Source organism: Gordionus sp. m RMFG-2023, chromosome 1, assembly GCF_954871325.1.
Source record: "Gordionus sp. m RMFG-2023 chromosome 1, tfGorSpeb1-WG-v2, whole genome shotgun sequence".
Taxonomy (NCBI): Eukaryota; Metazoa; Nematomorpha; class Gordioida; order Chordodea; family Parachordodidae; genus Gordionus; species Gordionus sp. m RMFG-2023.
Genome location: NC_088775.1, coordinates 71,772,861 through 71,798,270, shown reverse-complemented (window position 1 = coordinate 71,798,270; position 25,410 = coordinate 71,772,861). Strand labels below are relative to the sequence as shown.

The 25,410-nt window shown below is 26.2% G+C and overlaps 2 protein-coding genes across 6 annotated transcripts in view; both read right to left on the bottom strand.

The window, feature by feature from the left end:
* The window catches only part of LOC135931389 (E3 ubiquitin-protein ligase RNF10-like), a 30,568-nt gene extending 13,417 nt beyond the window's left edge, over positions 1–17,151 (bottom strand). For all 3 annotated transcript variants that reach the window (XM_065468455.1, XM_065468456.1, XM_065468454.1), the window contains exons 1-11: positions 16,939–17,151; positions 16,814–16,896; positions 16,488–16,777; positions 16,349–16,442; positions 8,969–9,026; positions 5,656–5,782; positions 4,204–4,343; positions 3,336–3,451; positions 3,048–3,092; positions 2,322–2,445; positions 175–430 (exon numbers count right to left, since the gene is read on the bottom strand). In XM_065468455.1, the coding sequence (XP_065324527.1) occupies positions 175–430; positions 2,322–2,445; positions 3,048–3,092; positions 3,336–3,451; positions 4,204–4,343; positions 5,656–5,782; positions 8,969–9,026; positions 16,349–16,442; positions 16,488–16,777; positions 16,814–16,896; positions 16,939–17,008 (1,403 nt within the window). In that variant the 5' untranslated portion in view covers positions 17,009–17,151. The remainder of the gene's footprint in view (positions 1–174; positions 431–2,321; positions 2,446–3,047; positions 3,093–3,335; positions 3,452–4,203; positions 4,344–5,655; positions 5,783–8,968; positions 9,027–16,348; positions 16,443–16,487; positions 16,778–16,813; positions 16,897–16,938) is intronic.
* A 4,223-nt stretch (positions 17,152–21,374) lies between these two features.
* The window catches only part of LOC135922587 (uncharacterized), a 32,307-nt gene continuing 28,271 nt past the window's right edge, over positions 21,375–25,410 (bottom strand). For 2 of the 3 annotated variants that reach the window (XM_065456990.1, XM_065456991.1), the window contains 4 exons: positions 24,312–24,643; positions 23,194–23,495; positions 22,691–23,032; positions 21,375–22,177 (listed from right to left, as the gene is read on the bottom strand). In XM_065456990.1, coding sequence (XP_065313062.1) covers positions 22,092–22,177; positions 22,691–23,032; positions 23,194–23,495; positions 24,312–24,643 — 1,062 coding nt within the window. In that variant the 3' untranslated portion in view covers positions 21,375–22,091. Of the gene's footprint in view, positions 22,178–22,690; positions 23,033–23,193; positions 23,496–24,311; positions 24,644–25,410 lie in introns of those variants that run through there. The other variant, XM_065456992.1, reaches the window with a different exon arrangement.

Below are 25,410 nucleotides of genomic sequence, written 5' to 3'. Positions count from 1 at the left end.
CATCAAATTAAGGGGAAAATTCTGATACCTCGTCATTCTTTATGGGCTTTCATTAATATAGTAAATAATATTTATTACTCATGGGTTCATGCTCGTGGCCTATAAAGGGTGGACGTGTGCCAGATTTGTATATTTATTAAAGGTTGTCAGTCACGTTTATTTTATATTTTAAACCTAAATCGCTTTCTAAATTCCAAAGTTTGAACCCGGCTCTCCATATCTACTATCATCATATCTTTCAAAACGGGGGGCCATTCAGTCCAATCAAATTTTTCGCATTTATTATCATTGTCATTGACTTTACATTCGTAAGTCCCGTCTTTAAAATTGCTAAAGGAATTATGGTTAGTCGAATCGTTGCAATCCTCTTTAGTCCTTAAAAGCATTTTAAAGTTGATAGGATTGAGGTATAATGGTTGTCCGTCTATAGCTATTTCATATGTGTGAAAAAAGTATATTCTTTTAATGGGTTTGGGCCTAAATTTTTTTAAATTAAAATTTAGCTTATTTAAAACAGTTTATAACTTAAAAAAGCAATTTTTTTCTTCTAATAATAATAAATTTTTGTAAACAAAATGAGCGCCTATTGTATATTTTCATGAAATACAATAAATTAAATTTTTAGATATGGGTTTGAAAAATTTTTTTCAAACTTATTATGGGTTTCTGAATCGTTTTTATATCAAATATGGCCCGGATCTGGCCCTAAATTTTTTAATGAGGTCCACGAAGAACTCTGAAAGTAGTAGGTCGGTAAATAAATAACTTTTTTTTTTACTTAAAATGAATATCATGATTTTTTTTAAAAAATTATAATTTGTTATTTGATATTTAAGAATACAAAATAACAACTAAATTGTTTATGGTTTTGAAATTCAATTTTTTGTCTCTTAGCCCTAAAATCAGGGATCCAAACCGAAACAAATATCGGTTCAGGTTCGGATAAAAATAACGGTTCAAGGTTCAGGTTCGGTTCGTAAAAAATAAATATATCGGTTCGGTTCGAACCTCTAAAAACTGGTTTGAACATTTTGTATTCACATCTACATTCGAATTATGTATAGGGAGGTATATTTTTTTTAGTTCATCATTAAAATAAAAAACATACATAAAACCTTCATTTTAATTAATTGCAGATTATAAAATAATATTTAAATTATAAATCATACAAAATATCAATGATTAATTTTAATATGAACAATATTTAACTTTATTTACTTAAAATTTTTTATTAAGCCGCACAATTAATATATTTTCAAGATTCGTGTTCACTCATATTACATCTATAAAGAGATAGTATTAAATTTAATTGTTGAAAAACATCTTTCCACACTAACTTGGGTAGCTGACACTGCCAGTATGATATCAAACAATTTACATAATTCTGGGCATCGATTACTCTGATTTCTCTAATAGTTTAAAATATTCAAAGTTTTATTTAACCTAGGATCTTTAGAAAAATTACCTATAATATTTATTTCTTTGATTATATATTACCAAATACTTAAGGCTTATATTCTGTAACATTAGATTAAATATTTTGAGAATTAATTTTAATTTTACCCACGGCTTCTAATAAGGATCAAGAATTTTTTTAAAACCACTATCATCGATTAATTTGAATGGTCTGCTATTAAAAGTGACCAACTCAGTACAATCATCAATTATTATTTTTTTATTTAGTTTTACTGATATTGTTTGTTTTTTAATACTTCTTCTATCGTCTGTTGGCTTGATAACATCTTAAACTTTTTTATTTTATTAGGCTCTTATAATATTTTGTTAATTTTATCGAATTTTAGAGGGTGGTTTCTTTTTATGTGACGCTCAAGATTTGCTCCTGATGGCCTTTCATATTTATTTAACAATCAGTGATATTACATTTTGATGTGTCATTTATAATACTATATATAATTTATATATTGGATTTAATTTTTTCTAAGCATTATAATTTATAAGCTTAAAATATTTTAAAAATGCTGTAAAATGGCAATATATTAAAGTTTATAAAAATTATGACTGATACTTATCAATCAAATGTGATTGATAATAATCTTTAAAATAATTCGAATAAAATTAAAATTTTTACAATATGCTAGTAATAATTTACACATTATTTTATAGGCATATAATCATGAGGCTCGAACCGGTTTAGAGGCATTTTAGCGGTTCGGTTCAAGTTCGGCTAGAAATTATTTTAGTGGTATAGGTTCGATAAAAAAATACAGGTTTTTAGCGTAACGGTTCGGGTCAGGTTCGGTTTGGATCCCTTACGATTTATATTCATTAATATTAAAAAAATACATATATAATTTTTTTACATTGATAAAAGTAGTAACAATCTTCGCTGTCTGTCGAAATAATTTCGGTGTCATCTAAATTTCCGAATTCGTTTTTGTCTCCCAACCAGTGTTCATTGATGGGTCCTAGCGCGTTTCGTTTTATCTTGATCACAAGAAATTTAAAAAAAATATTATATTATATAAAATGGGATTAAAAACATTCGATATTAATTATTCCTATTATTTTCATTATTTACTTCATTTGATTAATAAAAATCATTAAAAAAAATAACAATGAAACCCAAGAATAGTGTTGCTAAACGGCTCGATTTTAGCCAATTTTTTAAAATGGTAAACTCAATATATTAGCCAGAAAAATATTCCTAAGCCTCGAAATTTCGCTAATAGATGTTCAAACATTTGTGTCATCTATGGGCAAAATCTTCAGGTGTGCGTAATATTTTACTAGATAAAATAATGAGTTAGCAGTTTTAGAAAATTGAGAACCGACAGTAACAAAAAATCCGGTCTATTAATCATTCTGGTTTAAGTATAAGATGAATGATAGGACCAGATAGTGTCTTCACAAACCTCCAATACATTCCAAACATATACTACATTTTTAACAATTATTATATCAATTAACACGCAGATTTTTTTACTGAAATAAAAATAAAATGAAGGGAAGGCAAAAAATAATAATTTAATTAAAAAAAGAAGATACATTCACGTGAATGTGTTATTATAAAATGAATTAATTTAAACCTGCAAAGCCTCCAATGCTTCGGTTATATAAGGAATTTCGCTAATCTAAAAATTGAATGAAAACAAATTCAAATAAAATAGCCAATGAATGAAATGGCAAGTTTTAATAAATCTGCATTTGAAGTGATTAATCATTTATAATATAATTTTTTTAGCCACATATAACTGACTTTTTTTCAAAAACATAGTAACCTTAACAGGCTAACAATATTTAAAAAAATGATACTGTGACGAAAAAAAAACAAACTATTATGTGCATTTAAAAATAAATTTTTTTTAAAATGTTACATTATCAGGATCTTCAGACAAGGCTAACAAATTTTCCCTATCTGGTTCCAAAATCTCGTTATAGACATAAGCCTTTCTAACGCTGATGATCTTGGCAAAATCGCTCATTTCCAAATCTTTATTATTAATATTTCGAATATCAAAATTAATATTTATTAGGGGGGATCGCTATTTTCAAATTTTTGAGTTAGAATAAAATATTGATAGAGATGGTCAAAATAAATTATACATGTATCAATTTTTAGACCATAGACCTTCAAGGGTCGGGTTGACCAATAGTCCGGGGTTTAATATTTTATTTTCTAGAAAGGCTGGGCTTGAGTTTTGAAATTTTTTTAATGGATTTGGGCCTAAAATCTTTCATTTAAACTAACTTAATTAAAACAGTTGCTAACTTAAAATATTGCAATTTTTTCTTCTAATAATAAATTTTAGTATTCCACTAAAATATTGTTTATTTTCATTAAATATAATAAATTAAAATTTTGGATATGTACTTCGGTAAAATTTTATATTATGGGCTTAGGAGATTTTTAAATATTAAATATGGGCAGGCCTATAAGCTTTTTTTTTATAAAGGGCCTGGGTTAGGTCTCTTGGATGCGTTAGAGAAGTTGGAATATTGATTTATATGATATCGCAACATATATTTTGAATTAGGATGATTTAATTGGGTTAACCCTTAAAATACCATACTATATTTTATTTTAAAACGACGCTTTAAAAAAAATTGTAATTTTTAATATGGAAAACAAGTAGTATAAGATAATATTTAATTATGATCCATAGAATATTTTATGATAAAATATTTCAATTAATTTAAAAATGATCATGTTCATATTAAATCAGATTAACGTAAGTTCTATACCTTTTTCATAAGTTGCGGCAGATAAGTTAAGCTCATCGGCGATTACATTTTGAATGCATATAGAACCCTTTCTGCGTTTCATTAGTATCATGGTTATCATATCTCCTACTTTATGTTTAGATACTCTTTTAATCTTTACGCTTATTTTAAAAGTATATATATATATCAAATTTTATATATAAAAAGTTGGTTCAATCCCAAGCTGATACGATGCTTATCAATGGCATTATAACTTGGAATATAAGTGATTGATTATCCCCTTATAAAAGAAACACATGAAAAGTATTATTTTGCAAAAAAGGTTATGTTTGAAAAAATTATTTTTGTAAAGTGTTGCAAAAAATAAATATAAAAGTGAAATATGGTTTTAATAACTTCACCATAGTTCAGACCAAATTAGTTACCATTCTCTTCATCAAATTTGTAAATGTTATTAAATGTAGGGGTCCAGGAACCAGAGAGTCTTACAAAACTAAAAATTTTCGAAAAATAAATTTAACGCATTTTTATTAAGTCAGAAGTAAAAATCGCTGATTGCTTTGTCCTTATCACAGAGAAATTCTAATTTTATTTTGATAAAAGAAGTGAAAAAATATTCTATTATTTTTTTCAGCTGTAAGGCCAGGCTTTGGCCAACCTGTATGTCTACAGAATACTATTTGTTGTATTTTTTCATTTTTTTAAATAATTAATTTTTTTTTTTATTAATTTTTTTATATTGTTATGTAATTACTTTTTTGAATATTATAATTAGTTATTATTGTGGTGTTTATTCATTTTTTTAAATAATGAATTCCTTTTTTTTATATTTTGAAATAGAATTAATTGAATAATAATTGGTGAATTAATTATAAAAATGATTTTGTTTCGTATATATATCTTTTATCTTTTAATATTCAAATAACATTTTTTAACCAAAAAAAATTTGAATAACGAAAGAAATTAATAATTTTAACATATACTAACAATGCCCAACTAAAATTATAATTTAATAATAATAATAACTAATTATAATATTCAAAATATAAAAAAAAGGAATTCATTATTTAAAAAAATGAATAAACACCACAATAATAATTAATTATAATATTCTAAAAAGTAATAACAAAACAATATAAAAAAATTAATAAAAAAAAGGAATTAATTATTTAAAAAAATGAATAAATACAACACTATTAATTGGTTATTTCGAAATATTATTTTATGATCAATGAATAAATTAATATGTAAATTAAATTTTAAAAAATGAAGGGAATGGGGGGGGGGGTTTAATATGAATTAAAAAAATTTCCTAAAATACTAAGACAATTTGGTATTTTTGTTTGACAAATAAGTTTTCTTCAAGGGACTGTTCATATACAGAACTAATTATGTCAAAAAAGTAGTAATATAATGTGGTTGAGCTAGGATGAGGTATTATTATAAAAAATTTATCATATAAATTATATCAACCTTTTCAAATCGTCCCTTTTAACAGATTCATAGCATATGGGACATCTCCGCCAATATTTTTCGCTCAAATCCAGGTAATGCAGAATGCAGGGCCAACAAAAAATGTGTCCACATTTGGTCAATTTGGCTATTAAATTGGAGATAGTATAATATTATAATCCTGAAGAATTAAAAAATTAATAATAACTTAAAAGCCAATGTACTTTTTTTTAAAAATTGATAAGAATTTTAGACCAGGAGTTTTTATGCATGTGATGTATGTTGGTAAAATTAATAGTAAAATTTCAAATATTTATATGACTAAGCCTGAATAAATTTAGATGCAGAGAAACAAAATACGCAATAAAATTTTTAATAAGCAATATTCAAAATGAAAACGTAAAAAGGCATATATAAATAAACCAAAAACAAAACAAAGAGGATTTTAAAACAAAAAAAAACATTATTTTAAAAACCAAAAAATTATTTACTTTTTTGATTTTCTAACAGGGACCGGAACTTTTATTTATAACGGTTCAGTGTGTAAAAAATTATAATAATTAATGTTCGGTTAGGGTTCTTAAGAAAAAATTTATAAAGTTTCGGTTCGGTTCAGCTAATTGTAAAAGATTCATTACGAGTAGAAATTTTTTCAAAATTATTTTTATCGAAGCAACACCATCGTATAGTAATTTTATTTATAAATATTACTTATAAAAAATTTTGCCATCACTTAAGTTAATAATATTGTTTACTTATAAAATAAATGAAATTAATTTAGTTTTATTATAAGTATCTATGAATAATATATAAGAATCATAACTCATTTCTAATATATTATTTGAATGTATAAGTAATATATTTTCTAATATAGGATTTTGTTCGTTGTGGCGATAACACAAATTTTAGCCCAGAAAAAGCCCTTTTAACAGACAATTGTGTTGTGGGAACCTCAAGTACTATAAAATCAAGTTTATATAATTTTAGTTAGTAAAATTTCTTTGATTCCCAATATATAAAAATTGATGATTTTTTAGATTAATTAATATAACGAAATCAAAAATTGATTATTTAGATATTTTGCATACTAAAATATAGGAAATAGGAATGCTCTAATACTATAAGAACAGTTAAAAGATTGTAGATTAATTTAAGTCATAGTGAAAAATTAATACATACTTTTATCAGAGTTGTTAAACCCTAATTTTAAAAGTAGCGGGTTACCGCTATCGTACCAAAAAATAGCGTACCGCTATCGCTACCTATCAAAAAATAGCGTACCGCTATCGCTACCTATCAAAAAGTATCGCGCTATTAGCTGCTACTTTTTGTAAAAAAAATTAGAAATAAATTTGTTTTATTTTTTGCTTAAAATTTAATTGTATAATATATAATAAATAAAAATCATCATTTATAAATATTTAAATATAGTTAGTTTATTATATAAAAAAAATTAAGCAAAAAGACTACAAATTTATGCAATAAAAATAACTATTTATGATAATATTCATTTTTTATTTATTTTGTTGCATTTTAATAAATCATTTCTATACTATCATTCCCAAGTCTAGAGCGACGATCAGAAAGTATAAGTCTCGCCTAACTAAATAATCTCCCAACACTAGCACTTGAGGGTAAGGCAGTATTATGTATGTACATATTTTTAATATAAGAAAAATTATCAAAAGAATTAAAAATCAAAAATCGCGTCTAGAGGATTTTCAATTATATTAGTATCCTTTATTTCAAAAAAATTATCAGTGAAAGTTGTTTTTGTTGTTGTAACTAGGGCATCTTTGTTTGATATGAGACTATTCAGCTTTACCATGAGCCTATCACGTTGATCTTTAGCATCATCGGAATTGATATATGGCCAGTTTAGTTTAAAATGGGGATGAATCAAATTTTATTTGCAAATGTCTGGCATCCTATTATCTTTTTGAGGGCTAATAGACTTCTTTTTAAAGACTTAGGATATAATCAATGGCCTGTGATTCCTAAATAAGCTATAAAAATATTAATATCAGATCAATTTATAAATAAAAATAAGTTTTTACCTTCTGTTATGTGTCCAAATATCTGCCGTGATACAAATATAGGATATCTCTGACAACTCTGCTATTAAAGCATCTTTCATCACTTCAAAGTTATCTGCTATCTTAATCGTTAGTGTACATAAAATTGTTGTACCAGGGGATAGAGCTTAAATCATCATGATAAATGATGGATTACCAACCAAGGACATTGGCTGAGCTGTAACAATTATAAAATCGACAATGACTTTATCAGCCAGTATCTGAGAAAATTTATGAATTGAATTGGTCTTTTTGGATGCAGTCTCCCCTATACTAAAATTATTACGATGTTTTTCTATCTCTTTAAAACTGTTGGCATGAACATTCTTATAAAATAAATACTATTAGAATTCAAAAATGACAATTACCTTTAGTGTTTTTTGAGGTTAAAGCTATTAAATTCATTTGAGGATATAATTTTTTTACATTTTAAACAAATTAATTTGTAGCCACTTTGTTTTTACATTAATTTAAAAATATTTTTCAAATTTTGGAAATGGAAAATGTGTACTATTGTTATCAAGAATATTTTCTTCCAGGGTACCTTCCATTTCATATATCATCATTGTCTGACTCACTTACATTGATTTGGATATCCATTTGCAATGACATTTTAAATAATTTACACCAGATGATTTAGGTTTATAATACAAATTGAAAATATATATTTCAGAATTAAATAATAAATCATAAAAATTATAATTAATTATGATATTATATTTAAATTTTCACGTTTATATTATCATTTTATTTTTAAAAACGCTAAATTAATAATTGGGAGTAGCGCGCTATTAGCTATCATTACCAAAAAAGATAGCGTGTAGCGCGCTACTTTAACTCTGCTTCTTATGGATATTAAACAAATATTTTGATAATTTAATAATTATAAATAACGGCGCAGATATGGTAAAATATGTAATACACCACAAGGAAAAGAATGTAATAAAGGTAATTTATTTATTTTGGCTGAATTAGGTTCAAACCAGTTAACTTTTATATAAAGGTTCAATTACATCGATAGAGCTACGGTTCAGATATTTATAAAGGTTTAGCGGTTCATTCTGGTTCACTCCAGGTCCCTGTTTTCTAAGCTAGTCTTACTATAAATACTCATCTTAAATATTACTGCGTTTAAATAGTGTATATATTATATAATGTTTGGATTAAAAGATAATATGATTACTTTCAAATTATTCAAATTTATAATAAATATACAGATTTATGACAATAATTATTTAGCTAATAACCCATTTAATAACCTGGAATTGGGGTAGACAAGCATATGGGGCAAAATGGATCTTCTTGAGTCCAGATTATCTAATATAAAAACAGCATAATGGATGTGAATAATAAATTTTTATGTTTTATTTATGAATTGTATATCAAAAATTTAAAAAAAAATCTAAAGATACTATTAGGGCTTGAACCAAAAGCAAAACCAATAAATATGAAAAAAAATTTAAGAAAATTAAGTTTATGTAATGATCCAATTTTTATATATCACATATTTTATTTATTTGAATAATATTCAACTAGTAATTCGAATCATTCAAATAAATTATTCGTTTGTTATATTTAATAACATATAAAAAATTTCAAAAAATCCATTATAAAAAAAATTGCCAGAATGTTAAGAATTTCTAAGAATATAATATATTCAAACCTTATTTAAATGTTCTTTCTAAAAATAAAAACTGTTATATTTGAATATTAATTTGAATTATGAATAATTGTTATATTTTTATGAATACTTATATTTAATTATATTTTTCAACATATTTTTATGAATATTCATATGTAATTATATTTTTAAATATATTTTATGAATTTTAAATGTATTTGCATATTAAAAAATCGTATATAATGGAAAGATTTTATATAATCATAATCATTTTTTATTAGATAGAATTGGAATAAAGATTCCACAGATATTCCAGTCTCTCCCACTAATTCGACATTAATTAACAATAGTAACACAGTTTACTACATTGGTGCCGAAAGAGTGATTTATCAGGCTTTAGAAAACCAAAGTTTATTCTAATAATAAACTGTGTTACTATTGTTAATTAATGTCGAATTAGTGGGAGAGACTGGAATATCTGTGGAATCTTTATTCCAATTCTATCTAATAAAAAATAATAATGATGATGATTATATAAAATCTTTCCATTATATACGATTTTTTAATATGCAAATACATTTAAAATTCATAAAATATATTGAAAAATATAATTACATATGAGTATTCATAAAAATATATTGAAAAATATAAGTATTCATAAAAATATAACAATTATTCTCTATTCAAATTAATATTCAATATAACATCTCCGATTAAGATTAGTCTTTTACCGCCTTTGTTGAATTCCCATCTTCCTGTACGGCAAACTCTATACCATTGCTCGAGGACGCTATAATCGTCGGACAAAACCTCAATTTGTGTCTTCCTCCGCGATAAATTGATGATAGACATTATTATGAGAATTATATTGATGATATACATAATTATGAGAATCAATTTTTAAGAAGATAAATTGAGGATAGACATAATTATGAGAATCATATTAGTGATAGACATAATGATGAGAACCATAATTTATAAGAAGATAAATTGATTATAGACCTAAATGGAGAATCATATTGTCGGATGAAATGAAATTGATGATAGACAATTTAGGAGAATAATAATGTATCAAGGGTTAAATAGATGATAGATTTAATTAGGAGAATCATCATGGTCGATGAAAGAAATTAATGATAGAGTAAATGGTTAAGAATGACCAAAGAATTAGTAGATGATTAGAAGATTATGGAATACATATTTTATAGTAATTTTTTTTAGATGGCATCTTACTTCAGAATAGGTAATAAGATCATTAAGATGGAAATCAGAGAAGTGGACGGATCAGCCGAGATGGATGGAGGCGGCAAGAACAGAGGCGCAACAAAGATACGGGGAGATATTACAGGAGGTACCCCGAAGACAGAGGATTGAAAGAAGAGTGGAACCGTATGGGGTTAGGAGAAACAGATTAGAATGTTGGTCGTGTGGAGGAAGACAAAAATTGAGGTTTTGTCCGACGATATGAGCGTCCTCGAGCAATGGTATAGAGTTTGCCGTACAGGAAGATGGGAATTCAACAAAGGCGGTAAAAGACTAATCTTAAGGGGCGGAGATGTTATATTTGAATATTAATTTGAATAGAGAATAATTGTTATATTTTTATGAATACTTATTAGTGAAGGTCACGGTCGGGTCTTTGGTCCGGACTGGACCGATACCCTCGGACCGGACCACGGTCCTTAAGAAAAAAATCGACCCAGACCGTGGTCCTAAATAAAAAGACCGGTCCTAAAAAACATATTTTTTAACCTAATTTGATTTGTTTATCATTTTATTAAATATAAGAGTATTATATAAACAATAAAATTTATCCAATGGTATTGAAAAAAAAGATTTTGTGCTTGTAGAGGGCATATTAAAATTAAGAGTAGATTGTGTTTTTTGAGATATTTTCATTTTCATCATTAGAAGTATATATTTTATGTTTTATCAGATGTCTGCTTAAGGTACTTAATTATTTTATTAAGAATAAGGTTAAGTAATTTTTACAATAAATTATACAGACAGTTTCTTTAAAAAAAATAGAACTATATAATAACTAAAATATTTTAATAATATTATTGCCTATTTTGATTAATTTATTGCTTAAAAAATTATAAACAATTATTTTGTTACTAGGTGCTGACGATACATTAAATTTGGTACTGCAGTGAACACATACTCTATGTTTTTATTGGGACTATAAGTAAAATGTTTCTTGGACAAACTTATGGTTTTCATATTGTAAAATAAAAATTAACAAAATCTAAAATGACTCCTCTAGAAAAATATCATAAAATAAAATATACAAAAAAATTATATTAATTGTATAGGAAAGCAAACTTAAACAATAATAAAAGACCGGTCCGGACGGTAAAAAATAAAAAGACCGGTCCGGACCACGGTCCTCAAGAAAAAGATCGGTCCGACAATCGGTCCGGTCCGATCCCGGTCTAAGACCGATAGGACCGGACCGTTGACCTTCACTAATACTTATATTTAATTATATTTTTCAATATATTTTTAAGAATACTCATATGTAATTATATTTTTCAATATATTTTATGAATTTTAAATGTATTTGCATATTAAAAAATCGTATATAATGGAAAGATTTTATATAATCATAATCATTATTATTTTTATTAGATAGAATTGGAATAAAGATTCCACAGATATTCCAGTCTCTCCCACTAATTCGATATTAATTAACAATAGTAACACAGTTTACTACAAAAACAAACCTACATTTTACAGAAATTGGAAAGTTACTACTAAAAAAGAAATGATCCCAAGTTATAATCAGAGATCCTAACTTTTAAAAATGTATAAGAGATTAAATAAAAAGAAATTATTTATATAATCTCATTTTATTTTTATATAAATAATATTGTTGAATGTAAATGTACCTATTATTTCAACAAAAAAACATTAAATTTATCACACATTTATTTTTAAATTTTAGACAATATATGATAAATCTAGAACATTTTTGAAATAGAACCCCCACCACCCCCCCCTCAAAATATCAGAAAAATAACTTAATATTTTGTATGAATATTATTCATGATATTCCCAATAATAATCAAATAACAAAAAAATAATAATCTATATATCAAAAACAGCAAAATTTCTTATAATTAAGTCAAATATTATAGTTATTCTTTATTTAACTAAATTTTGTTTAATCCATCTATCTAAACTTCATGTAACTTATTTTTTTCAATGTTATATATTATTGCATCTTAAAAATTATCTTTTTATATTATAAAATATTTTTCATTTTTAAGATACTAAAAACAAAAATGCAATGCTTACCACAAATATTTGAATTGATATTAATAATTATCAGAGACCTGCGGTACGTATCTCTTTTATAATATACCCAGACTGGGCCGGGCTTAATAAATTATTTAAAAAAATACCCAGGATAGGCTTAAAATTTTATTTTTAAAAAATACCTGGACCAGGCCAGGCCGAATATTTAAAATCGTCATTATTATCTATTAAAATTAAAAATAAATAAAATATATCTAAAAATTGTGTATCATAGAACAATATATCACATTCATTCACTTATCATATTTCCTATTTATATTTTTTCGATCCTTAGAAAATATTTCTAGTAAAATACTATTCAAATTAATTATTTGATTAATCATTATTTTTGGTGATAATCAATCAAATTAAAATTAACAAAGATACACTCGAGATATTTAAAATATAATACACATTGTAAAGTAAAAAGATAAGTAACATTTTATCCCTCATTTCTCTGATCTAAATTCAGGCAATTATGTATGCTGCCAGGGAGAGAGCACCAATGACTGATAGTTATATAAAAGATTTACAAGAGGAAAGGAATTACCATCGACTAGTCAAATTAAAAGTGTGATGAATCAAACTTACTCCTTTTACGACAAATGAGGAGATAATATAAATTTATTTTATGTATCATATTCGCCGATAAAATGATCAGTAAAAGCCGAATAGGTGGTATATTTTAATTTTTTTTTTAAATACCAAGGTCGTAGAAAAAATTTGCATACCCTGACCGAAATATTTTTTTAAAGAAATCTTGGTAAAAAATTTTTAAAAAAAAAATCCGGGTCTGGCAGAAATTTTTCTTTTCAAATACAGGCCAGGCTGTGCAAATAGTATTTCTGCAGGTCTCTGATAATTATCAATGCCTACTTCAAATAGATATTAAATCTTCAAAATCGAATAAATAAGCATTATATATTGATTATGTGATCGTCTTATTTATTCCCTTTAAAAGGTAGGAAAACAGGAATATAAATATGTTTTTATCTTAAGATCAAACAATATCTTTTTTGAAAAATAATAATTATAAAAAACCCTTATAAGAATAATTGCAAGAAAAAGAAGCAATCCATATGTCATTCTAAATATTCCATTTTAAAAGATAAGTGTTTATATTTTATATATAATTAAGCAATTAGGGGATTTTTAATGAGCCCCCCTTATTATTCTTATATGGATAAAAAGGTTTTATTCACTTCCTTGCAAAAAATATGGTATGATTATGTTAGGAAGTGCCACACATAATTTACGTGTGTTCTCCTTAGAATGGGTTATAGATCAAAGTGCTAGAATGTTATTAATTACAATATTTTGCAATTTAATATAAATATTATCTTAATTTAAAAATTATATAAAAAATAATCAAGATAATATTTTTTATTGTGATTTTTTTTTGATTTAAATCGCGATTTAAACGAATACTAATCTTTCAATTCAAGATGTTACAAATTTAGATTAAAAAATATCATACATTATAATTTTTTTAAATTTAAATCACGATTTAAACCAAATCCTAATCTTTCAATTCAAGATGTTACAGATTTAAATTAAAAAATATCATACATCATAATTTTTTTTAAATTTAAATCGGATTTAAACCAAATACTAATCTTTCAATTCAAGATGTTATAGATAAAATATCATACACCATAATTTTTTTTATCTCAGTATAATATTTCATGGTAATCAAAAGCTAATATTTCAGTTCAGGAGATCCAATAAAAAAAATTTTGAAAAAATATATATTGATAAGTTGTGTAATTTGATGTCAAATGAAGAGTCGACTGTTAATAAATAATTCTATGATATGTGCAAACTGTTTAAAAAAAATTAAATAGTCGATATCAGTAAGTCGGAAAGATAATCATTAATTTTCTATTATGAATATGCTCAAATAAAACTTTAAACCAAATAGCTACTATTGTTTCACAATTGAGTGTCCTGATGCATTAGCTAAATTTAAAATATTCATTATACCCTTAATTTAAAATAGTCCAAGTCTGTATTTTTCTGGACTGCAAACCCAGAACCTGAACGGTTCAGAGATATTCCATTGAACCAGACTCCTTTTTTAAGAAGGAGGGTCCACAGCCCTGCATTTAACAAACTAATTATTTTTTTAAAAATAATTAAATAATTTCTCACTATATTGAAATTAGAATTATAAAATTAAAAATGAATTATCTCAAAAATTAACACAATGAAAGTATTTTTTTTATCTAATAAGTAATGGTTACTAGTACAGTTTAGTTTTCATGTAAAAATTTTAATCTAAAATAATATAATTCTTTGTTTTTCCTTACATTAATTAAGTATTTTGATCAAATTTAGTAAATAGAATTTTATTAATTTTTATTGACCAACCCTATAGCTATGATAGTTAGTAAATTTAAATATATTAGCTAATGGTTATAATTAATTTTACTATATTATTAAATTTTATGTCCAATGGAGGTTAATACTGAGGTTTTATTATATTATTCAAATCATATTTGTTAAGAGCATTGTTCATAATGAGCAAGAAAATCCAAATTTTTGGTTGACTCCTTTCAATTTCGATAAAAATTTGTAGCTAGGTTATATATGTTCTAATAATATCTGATTATTTTTAGCACTTTAGCAATTATAATGCCAAAGATAATGGGAATTAAAGTATAAAAATTGGCTTTTTAAACCTTCTACTGAGTTTAATGAATTCTTAAAGAAAATTTTGAGGGCTACAAAATCATATATAATTTGTTACATTGAACCAAAATTTTTTGAGATTTGTTAAAATAGGAAAGCTCTCATCAAATTTTAAAACTCCATACCTCAAGATATATTTGAGCTAGAGCATTAAAATTTTAATTGTATAAAAATACAATCTATTTAACATTCAGCCAAGTTTCATAAAAATCTGAAAATAACATTATTTCAGTTGATTTGTCATGAAATTACCATTCAAAGTGGAGATGGATCTGTTTTTTTACATCCGTTCCGTCAAAAGTCAATCTCATTAAAAATAATATATATTGATTTTCATTTTTAAAAAATTATAAGTAACATTACCATGTTCTATAAAATTTGCTGGATTAAAGAGTCAAAATGTTTTGACTTCAAGATTTGCCGGATCCGTTTTTAAGATGGAAGGTATCGGAACGGACACACTTTGAACATATATATCATTTTTAATGAGATTAACCTTTGACAGAACGGATGTAAAAAAGGGATCTGTTTCCACTTTGAATGCAGCCTTATGGTTTATTTAATACTTTTAGTTTCAAAACAAAATTAAAATATTATATTTAGATAATTTTAAGGTTTTAATCATAGGACTGCACTTTTGATAATCCAAAAAGTGGTGTTTTCAATCATTGTACTTTTCAAAGTAAAACATTGATAAATCAAGGTAAAAGCTTGGCTTGCTATAATTATTATTTTTTGATAAGAAAATAAGAAAGATGTGCAAAATATGCTTTTAATTGCTTTATAATTCCAACAGCTAAATTAAGTTTTTAAAAAACTTTTACTCAACACTCATAAATGGCTTAACCTCATGGGAAGGCAAAAAATATTTGCTCAGGCCTCAATACTTGGCACTTTTTTTTGTATTAGATAAATTGAGCCAATTTGTCAATAAAATTTATTTTTTTTTCAAAATAATATTATAGATATTATTTCTTGATTGTTTGCCAAGTCCTATAAATATTAGACCTGGATGATTTTGTATTACCAATTGTTGAATAATATGCCATTCTATGAATAGATCAGGGTTTGTATAAAAGGTGCTATCTAACTTATTTTCCCTCAATATAATAAATTGACAACTAAATTTTTTTATAAAAAATTATATTTATAAAATTAAATCATACTGAGCCAATAAAAATTGTTGTTTGTCATAGTTTCTAACAAAATTATAAACTGGCTTGTCCCATTTGCTAGAATAGTTGCTATCTTTAGTGTTTCCCTCATAAAGATTTGTATTATGTTTAAAATTTTGATGTTTTCTAAATTGATTGCCATCTATTTTAATATCATTATTATATATTAGTGATGTGTTCTTTTCATTTTTATGCAAATATTTGAAAACAGATTTTTCCAGCTTATCATCAATTATACATTGTGAAAATGATTCATTAATATTTCCTTCATTTATATATGTCTAAACAAATTTTAATATGTTTGAAGTAATAATTACATTTTTGTGGACATAAGATTGCAATGCGTTTTTAACTAATCCTTTATTTTGTTTGCAATTATGACTTAATTTTTGATGGTTTCCTAAGAAAAATATACAATATTTAATACAAAATAAAACTCTACCATTTTTTATCTTATTGTGATTTCCATCTCTGGCAACCAACTGCAAAATCCCATTAACTTTATCACACATGATTTATATTTTAGTAATGAAAAGGACCGCAAGGTCAATAAGATGAATATCGAGGTATATTTCATTAATATTGAATTAAATGCATTATATTTTATCTTCGTTGGATACAAAATTAAAATATAATTTAAAATCTGACGAGAGGATAAAAAGAAGTGTCAGAAAATAAAGTTATAGACATAAAATCTTAACCCGGTCAAAATCAAAAATTAAAAACTTTGAAACCATAATTATTGTTAAATCAAATCTATCAATTTTGTTACTCTATTGGTGAAATGAAACGTAAGTAGCAAATTGGTTCAAAATTCTCGTTTGAGATGTTTATTATGTACAAAATTTTTATAAACTTTTCTTTCAAATCTATTGTATTTTTGATAATTTGTGCCTTAAAAATCCATTCTATGAAAAATATGTTTCTTGAAAATCCTATGATACATACCCTACGAATATGATACTCGCTAAGGTCACTAGGGGGGGGGGGGCTCAGAGGCTTGAGATCCCTAAAAAATTTGAAGAGGGCCCTCAAAATTTTGATTTTTTTTATACCACTAAAAAAATAGGTAAGTTATATATAAAAAAAGATAATTTTGAAAATAATTTAAAGTAAGTTTTTGAGCTCCCTGAGATTGTAGAGGCTAGTGATACCTTGATGACATTATAAATGATTATATAATATTGATTAGCTGGTTAATCGTGTTTTATCTTAAATAGTTTAGGAAAAAGAAATTTAAAATAATTTTGAAACATTTTTAATTTCTAGCATATGTCATAAAAAATAGATACCACTCTGTTTATCTGGATAATTATGAAAGTTAAATATGGGTAAAATTTTTTTAAAAAAATGATTAAGAACGTAATTACTTTATAAAAATATAAACAGACAAAGAAAAATTTGAAGAAAGTATTAAGAAAATATTTCATTCTCCTAAAATTTCTTTTATTTCTTAATATTAAGTGTCTATTCGAACCAAATGAACGAGATAGACAAAAAAACATCATCATTCAAGTAATCAATGATATATATAACATAGATTGGCGATTCATTCACTAAAAACGTCCTCACATTGCAATCAGCTGTAGCGCCATTTTGTAGCTTGAACGTTGATCAAATGCCTCATCATTATTATTATTATATTTTTAAATTCTCTTTTGGAAAGTGGGGTTTTTGGGTTAGGTTCATCCGGTGGTAAATATTATTTTATTTTAATCATATTTATTTACAGATATAACTTACATTAAAGAAATTAAGCTTAAAATCAGCCATCACCCACCTTTAAAGTAATTAAATTATACTGTAGTTCTTGGATATAGGCTTTTTCTTTGTCCCACTCCCTTTAAATTGAAGCCTATAGAGGTTTAAGCAACATTTTTCGAAATGTTGTGCACACAAGTACGTGCGGCTTGCCCACAAACGTGTGGAGGGCTCCTCATATTTATATTTTTATACCCAAATTAAATTGTTCCAATTAGATGGAAATGAGGAAAACCTAGCGTAGCTCTGTTGAATCTTCAACGTTAGAGGGCAAAAGCGCTATATATCACGTATCACGTATATCAATACAAAATAAATTCTCACCTCAACTGATGTTTATAGCAAGTTCTTCAAATCATTTTATTAGTAATCTAAAATATAAGACTCAAGATATACATATTTAAAAAGCTACAATACCACCCTTCATGCAAAATATTCCATACCTCTATCTATTACACCCTCAAAAAATCCACCAAATAATCTCCAATTAACCTTACCACCCAGATTCCTTTAACCCATATGGATCAAATGCCTCGATCATTATTTTTAAATTATCTATATCAATACAAAATAAATTCTCACCTCAACTGATGATTTTAGCAAGTTCTTCAATTCATTTTATTAGTAATCTAAAATATAAGCAAGATATACATATATAAAAAGCCACAATACCACCCCTCATTTCCAAGAATATTAGCTTTTATAGTTTTATCAAATTCACTTGATATTTCAATAAAAATCTTGTTACACACATGTTGTTCATTTATCATTGCAAGTAACATACGATCAAAGTCTCCCCTACCGTAAAAATAAACAAAATTTGATAATGCTCAAATGTTAGCGCGATTCCCTATTGTAATATTAAAATATAATATTCTCTATTATATGATAAAATGATAAATCTTATAGTTTTTTGTACTTCCAAAAATATCAAATTTAAATTCTTAGCTTTTAGAGTTTTGTATAAACTTTTACAAAAGATATGTGGTAAATTTGTTTCATGTAAGGGTGAAGGGGATGGATACTATATAGGGCACTAATAATTGGCTAGTCAACAGCTTTCACCAGCGTCTACATGACAGTATATTTACTGGATGCAAACCCCCCTCAAAAATATATATCTACTCCCCTAAAAATACCAAAATGTTATCCATATATAATTTAAAAATGTAATGGAAAATTTTTTAGATTATTATAGCCTACCCCCCAAAATGCCTACCCCTTACCCCTTTATAGATATTAGGATGCAAACTGTTCCTACCCCCCCCCCCCGCTCATGTAGACACTAGCTTTCACTCAAAATAATGTTATCTAGCACAAGAGAATCGCTTAAAGATAATCAGAAACAATTTTGTTATGAGAAAAATATAAATCAACTATATTCGATTATATTTATAACATAGTGTAAAATAAAACTCGTGGTATAATATTTTTTAATTGTATATTTCCCTTCTTTATATTTATACGGTACTAGGATAGAATGTTCGAAATATCGATTTTTTTAAAATGTGCTTTTATGTTTTTATAAATTCAAAATTTCCTTCTACTAACTATTTGATTATGTATATCAGGTCCTCAGTTCTGTATATATAATCATTATTTAAAATATAAAAATCCATTCTTTATAAACTTTATAATGATTTGCCATACGTATATATTTAGCTGTAAGGTTTTTCTTTATATAGATCCCAAACCACTCGTATTTGGTAAAAATAGAGACTTCTCAAAAATTACAAATCATCGATTTGTGCAATGGACACTTGAACTAGGGAATTATAACTAAGAAATTAAATTAGTGCGGGAAACAAAAATAAATGAAAAGATGCAATGTCACATTACGTAGAGCACACATCAATCATTCAACGAGAACAAAACAATCAGAATAGCAATGCTAGCATTTAACGATAAACTGAAATAGACCGTGCACGAGAAAATGTCACATTAGCCCATTATATTGAACTATGTAATGGAAATTGTGAATTAGAAAATTCAAATGATAAAGATGAAATATCGTTCGAAAACGAATTACTATATTTGACTAGAATACTATATACCAAATAATTTAAGAAAAATATTAAAAATACTATATAAAGGTCATCCGGGATTAGGGATATGCGGTCATTAGGGCGTTACTTTGTAGGCATATGGTTGCCATCTTTAGATCAAGACATAAACAATTTCATTAAAGATAGGATGCCAAAAAAATCGTTTTGCACAAAGTCCCATTATTTTCGTGGAATAAAAATTACATATTGAATGGAAAGACTAATAGACAATAGATGCCCATTTGTTATACTTAGAGAATAAACAACAGTGCCAATCATAGCAATTAATGCACTATAAGATCAACCCTCAGTAGAACATATTTACAAGTTAAAATATCTGTTCCATTTGTATGTAAAATGGTATTGAGAGCTGCCAGCCCTTATCATCCAAAAAAAAAAGGTAATAAGGAGTGATTAGAACGTTTAAAGATGAGTATCATATAGGTAAAAGTTAAGAACAAGATATAAAAGCTTGCATGTCTCAAATATTAAGAATACAGAAAGATAAGTACCATGCAGGCAAAAGTCAAGAACAAGATATAAAATTTGTATGGCTCAAATACTAATATCATATCGTAGCACAAAATCTTCACAAACTGAAAGATCGACAGCGGAACTAATAGTGGGCTATTAGCTATATGCAGATTTAGATCAAATATCTAACTCTTCTCGCGAAAAAATGGAAGAGGAAATATGATTTTGGAATATAGAGATTTGCGAATTAAGTAAACTTTGTAGAAAGAAAACTTTAAAAGTTTTTCCATTTATTCATAAGTTTAGGATAATTTAATTTAACAATACTAACACTTTCAAAGTTGTTAAAATCTCATAGTAATGAAAAATTATAATGATTTAATGTTCTTAAAAGGTTTCACAAAGAATTTTAAATTAATTTATATTTACAGAGTAAAAGTCTAAATAAAGATTTCGATCATCTTGTATTATTAAACCTATATATAAAATTTATTCGGAGCATATTTTGCAAATACTATAATACATTTTTATAAATATACTTTTAATTTATTCACATTCAATTATAATGATTATTTTTTGTCTTTTATAGGTAAAAATTCGGCAAAACACAAAAACATATAAATCGAGCGTATAAGAAACATTTTTTGTAAAATATTCTATAACCTCAATAACACGAAACAAAAGCACAAAAAACCATAATAATATTTTAAAAAAATATGTAAAATTAGATCTAATGTTGGTTGTAAAATTACGAAATAAGTGGCATTTTGAAAGGATTGCAAATAAAAATTCATATAAAAGAAATCAAAATACAATATTATTATACATTAATTCCTTGAACATAAACTTTATTTTAGTAAATGAAGTCGTCCAGAGTTGGCAAACGTATTTTAAAAATGTGTCTAAGTATAGATAAAAATTATATATTTCAATTTACTAAAAAATGGCAGCTCCCATCCCAAAGTAAATAAATAACTATTTAAATGTTTCCTTTTGTATGTAAAAAAAAATATTTCATATTTATTTAAATAAACACAATTAATTGTAAGAATATTATAGCTAATAAATTAAATATTAAGTTTGTAAATAATAAATTATTCGAATACTGTATAAACAATTGTGTGATAAAATTAAAAATATATTTTGTGTAAAAAAAACACATGAAAATAAATTTGGCAAATTATATATTTGTTATATAATATTTCATAAATTCGTAGTAATAAATTATTGATTTGATTTCGTGAAATTATTATTAGCAGGAATAATTATTTGAGTGGTATTTTAAAGGAGGTATGTATGAGAAAAAAAAACTTGATCATAGATGATAGGCTAAGGTATTTGTATTGGTTAAATTAGATGTTTGAGTAATTTCCCCTACTTGATTGTGATGATTGGTATAACCTTTAAAGAAAATAAAATTCAAAATGAAGATATTAATTCGATTTGCCTAACTTTGATCGTAGTCATTTGATCGTAAATTTTGTCCATTTTTTTCTGATTGGTCTATTTAATCGCGGTAAATTAAAATCATTTATAACCCTAACCTATAAATTGAAAAAATCGTCCATTTTGACCTAAAATGGACAAAATGGACCATTTTACGATCAAAATAATACGATCAAAGGAGGCCCTCCCATTAATTCAATTGGAGGACAAAAAAAATCAATGAAGGCATTTGTTGTATTCATGGTGGATATGATTTTCACCATTCAAAATTAAAATATAATAAACTGTTAGTGCGATAACTGTTGGCATACACTAAAGCTAAGGTCCAACAAACCTAGATCATATTTCTAGTAAGACCCAGAAACATATTAAAAACAATAGAAGAAAAATGTAACTTTAAATGGGATTTTTTTTACATTGATATCTATACTACCTAAAAAATTGGCCAAAAATAATATTAATATATACCCTGTTTTCGCACAATTAAATCCTCTGAATAAATCCTTTCGTACATATGGCCAACGCTTGCTTCCTTTACATATCGGTTATCTTTAGGTATTTCTTCAAATTTTTCGGTCAACCTGGCATCAGCAACAGGCGTGGAATTATCATAATCCCTATCCCCGTATAGAACACCCCTATCATTATCCAAATATGAGTTACCCGTTACGGTGCATTTGCTGCCTTGTCCATTACCTTGATTGGATTTCCAGATTTCCGTTTCGTCTAAGCGATCATAATATAGGTAGTTTTTATCGCCGTAAGAAGGCTCAAGGTCTTCTAAAGCAGTGGCGTAGTCCGAGTTGTAACCTTAGTTGTAGAAAATTAAATATTTATTCTTTAACGCGAGATAAGTAAAAGTAAATTAAGGAAAAAAATAACATTTTATTTAATATTAATCTCTAATTGGTATTAATGAATGAATAATGTAATATTCGCTGAAAATCAGGAAAGTTACAAAAAGATTTTACCCCATCCAGAACTAGTCTGCTGGGCTGATGAATTATTTGACGAGGCACAAGAGAGGGCTGACATCATAGAAAATCGACTGTCGCTAGGTTGAATATTTATAGCCGTAGATTCGTTATTCGTTTCAAAATTCGGAGAATTTTGGAGATTTGGATAATTTTGGATACTTTGGTCTTTTGGGGTGAGACTATTATTTTTTGGAAAGGAAGATCTATTTGTAAGGGTGGATATGGAAGAAGGGGATGATGAATCGTTGATATTATTGTTTTGGTGTTCATCGTTTAATGCGCTCAAGCCTATTTCCCTGAGGTGGTATAGGATTTTAAATATGTAGAGTAGAATAAATACATAAATTATTGTCCAAGAATATTTATTAGTTAAATAGATTAGGATATTTTTAAACATGATTTAGCATTTATTTTGAATAATCACAAGAAACACATTTAAATTATTAACCTTTAAACTATTAATAGTCAAATTTTTCTGATAAATAAAATGCTTAAAATTATATTGATTTAGGCCCGAATATAATATTCGGGAAAAATCAGCTATATATAAATGATGTCAGAGGCGTGAAAAAATTACCCCCCTCACCAGAAAAACTTAAAAAATGTCTTAAAATTACAGCTACTATATATTATGGGTCAATTTGTTAAGAGAATATAGAATGAATATCGCATCCCCAAGGTATGTTATTTAAATTTTAAAATATGGGATAATATTATTTACAATTTAAGACTACAAAAAAAAAACTTGTTTTAATAAAAATTCAGTTGTGGTGAATTGTAAATGATAATAGAAAAGAAATCGTTGTTTCTTTAATGACAGCTAGTGGATCAGTGGGAACCTATTCCTTCTCCCCTTTCAAGCTTAGTATTTTTGTGTTACAAGATTTATATATTAGATATGAGCCAGGGCATTATTTGGCCTAAAGAAAAAGTTTAAAAAATTTGGTCGTTGTTTAATAACTGATTGCAGCAAATGTTTTTCAAAAAAAAGGTAAATAACGTAGTTTCTTGATATAATAATAATATTCATTTAACGTTGATTAACACTTTATCATTCAAAAATGTGGTTTAAAAATAGCTTTGTAATATATAAATGAATATTTAAAATTTACTTCGATTTCAAAATCCGAGATATTAAAGGCGTAAAAAGAGGTATACCGTATCGATCTACCTTTATCTTTTCCATCTCGTTATTTTTAACGTTGCCATTGTTGCCCATTTTAAGGAAATTAACTTCATTACTCTTCCCATAATATTTACTAACGGCATCATTTTTAGTATTATTGTTGACAAAATCTAGGGAATTAGAAGAAGATGACATATCGTAATCCGGTGGAGGTGAGTCGGGTTTATCTAAATCTTGTTCTTGGTTTAGGTGTTCTTTATTCAAGGTGTTTGAATTTAGGGCAAAATTTTGATTCGTTAAATTGATTTGTAAATCGCACTAGAAAAACGTTTTTTTAAGATAAAATGATTTAATCTATATATTTATCAGAGACCTGCAGAGGTACTTTGCATGGCCCAGCCCGGATTTTTTTAAGAACTCGTTTCGAGCCGATTTTTAAAAACGGCTAACTCAATATTTTCGCCAGAAAAATATTGACTAAGCCTCGAAATTTCGATACTATATGTTTAGACCTTTGCTCCTACTAGGTTAATGATGCTTACTACCTTAAAGTACTATATATCAAATTTGAATTTTGTTCATTTTTCATTTGGATAGGCACTACCAAATATATTTATAATATATATTTGAAAAATCGTGATTTTTGGAAAGCCTCTATGGCCTAGTAGGCAAGAGCTAGGCGTACTGATCCCAGTCCCGGGTTCAAATCCCGGGAATGGTCATGTTTTTTTTCTTAATCTAACTTGGTGGTTCCATCCTTGGGGGGATAATATATAGGAGGCCGGACTCGACCACGTGATTCCGTATTAATATATTAAGTAATAAGGGTCTTAATTACATTTTAATAAATTTTGGTCGGTATTTAAAATTAGGTTGGTATTTAGAATATTTCCATACATTCACTTGGTAGTAAGCATCATTAACCCTCCTACTATGAGCAAAATTTTAAGGCTTGCTTTTTGGATAAAAACTGAGTTAGCCGTTTTTTAAAATCGGCTCAAAACGAGCCGTTTAACAACACTTACATATTTTTTTTTTAATTCTAAACAGATATTTAGTATATTACAAATTGATACTATAAAAAA